Genomic DNA, 1,640 nt, shown 5'->3' on the forward strand with positions numbered 1-1,640 from the left:
AAAATAGATCAAACAATATTTGAATATAGTGTAGAAAAATCAATGAATAATTGTTATTGAATATTAAGTATTTAGTATTCACTAGTCACTGGTCAATGCATTAAATTTTTTTTGTAATACACTATACAAGTGAATGACTTCGATATAACAAAAAATAGAAAAGTAACTTTTCTATAATAAACACCAAACTAAATGATCACTAATGAAATTTACTCTGTAATTGTAGCATTAATAGTTAGCATTTATAGTTTAAAAATAGCAGCAAGGTACACTAAAGCTTCCGTTATGTTCAAGGTCCGAGGAAATAGTTCAACACTGTTACTTCAGGGCTCCCATTCGTGCAATATTAATACTTCAAGGCTCCCATTTCGTTATGTTCAATATTAATATTACTTCAAGCCTTAATCCAACAATGTTGGCAGGCACATGCGCCCAATTAGTCACTACTCGGAGCCAAAAATTCTTATAAAAATACGATAGGAATAACAATGTTCGTAGCTTGAAAAAAGAAATCAGAAAATAATTAATATTATTTAGAGGGCATCTAATCTTGGAGAGATCAAACTTTCTGTGTAAACAAAACCATCCATTATGGTTTTTGGATGCATAATATCATTACTATGTTGAGGCCACATTAGATTGCTTGATCCATTGGCAGTCTTGCATACAAATTCATAATCTCCTTTCATAACATAAAAACAACTAAGTAGCACTTCATCATTTGAAAATCTATATATTGGTGTGATATGACCTTTCATATGATTTGGTATACTGAACCATTTCGTCCAAGATTCTTTCATGCCATAATCTTTCATTACCCATAAATTAAAATTTATTCCATCGTCATGATGATAACAAAGTCTTCCTCCCACTGCTGATACACCTGTTTCTTCACTTGTATTGGAATACGGTCTCACTGGCAATGACATGTTTCCATACGTCTCATTTGAAATATTAAACGTCACCACACAACACGGGTCTACGCAGACACTCTCCCAATGAAATGCTCCCTCTACAAATGCCAAACATAACTCAGTTATACGTGGTACAATGCCGCATGGCCCCCCTGCGCATTCACTAGTTTTCTTCCATGAAGCATTTTTAGTTGCGAGAATTTCATCAGGTAATCCATAATCACATACTTTATCAAACGCATCAATCCTAATTATTTTATAGTCATCACTGGTAGAGTCGTACCCCAAACCATAAAGATATTTATCCGGTGACGTTTCTGGATACTGAGTGGGAAGTTTTATTGACTCTCCTGTGGATGGGTTCCATAGCAATGATATGGAAGGGTGTTGTGTGTTGTCACGTTCTCTCCAAATCCCAATGAAACACAAGCCATCACAACAACAATAGACACAACCGAATCGTGGTTTAAAGCTTGAAAGGGAATCAAGTTTGCGTATATCCTTAACAAGTTGAGGCCCCGAGTTGGATAAAGAAAAAGAATAGAAATTGAAAATGGTTTTAGATAATCGATAGACACGCCGGTCACCGGTGGCAGAAGACCTAATATAATACCTAGGAAGGTTTATGACTTGACTAATAAGCAGTTTTTTTGGGGAATTGTGGTTCTTGGCATGAACATTGAGATGCATTCTCTTAAAGTAAGGTTCGGAGATTAATTTATTCCA

The 1,640-nt window shown here is 35.1% G+C and overlaps 1 protein-coding gene across 1 annotated transcript; it reads right to left on the reverse strand.

Moving 5' to 3' along the window:
* Positions 1-459: 459 nt before the first annotated feature.
* LOC124895369 (F-box/kelch-repeat protein At3g23880-like) lies at positions 460-1,640 on the reverse strand (the record flags this gene model as incomplete). The annotated part of the gene is given in 1 exon segment (XM_047405805.1): positions 460-1,640. A coding segment is annotated over 1 exon segment (1,107 nt), but the record flags the coding sequence as incomplete, so codon positions are not given.

The sequence above is a fragment of the Capsicum annuum genome, unplaced genomic scaffold, assembly GCF_002878395.1.
Source record: "Capsicum annuum cultivar UCD-10X-F1 unplaced genomic scaffold, UCD10Xv1.1 ctg81584, whole genome shotgun sequence".
Lineage (NCBI taxonomy): Eukaryota > Viridiplantae > Streptophyta > Magnoliopsida > Solanales > Solanaceae > Capsicum > Capsicum annuum.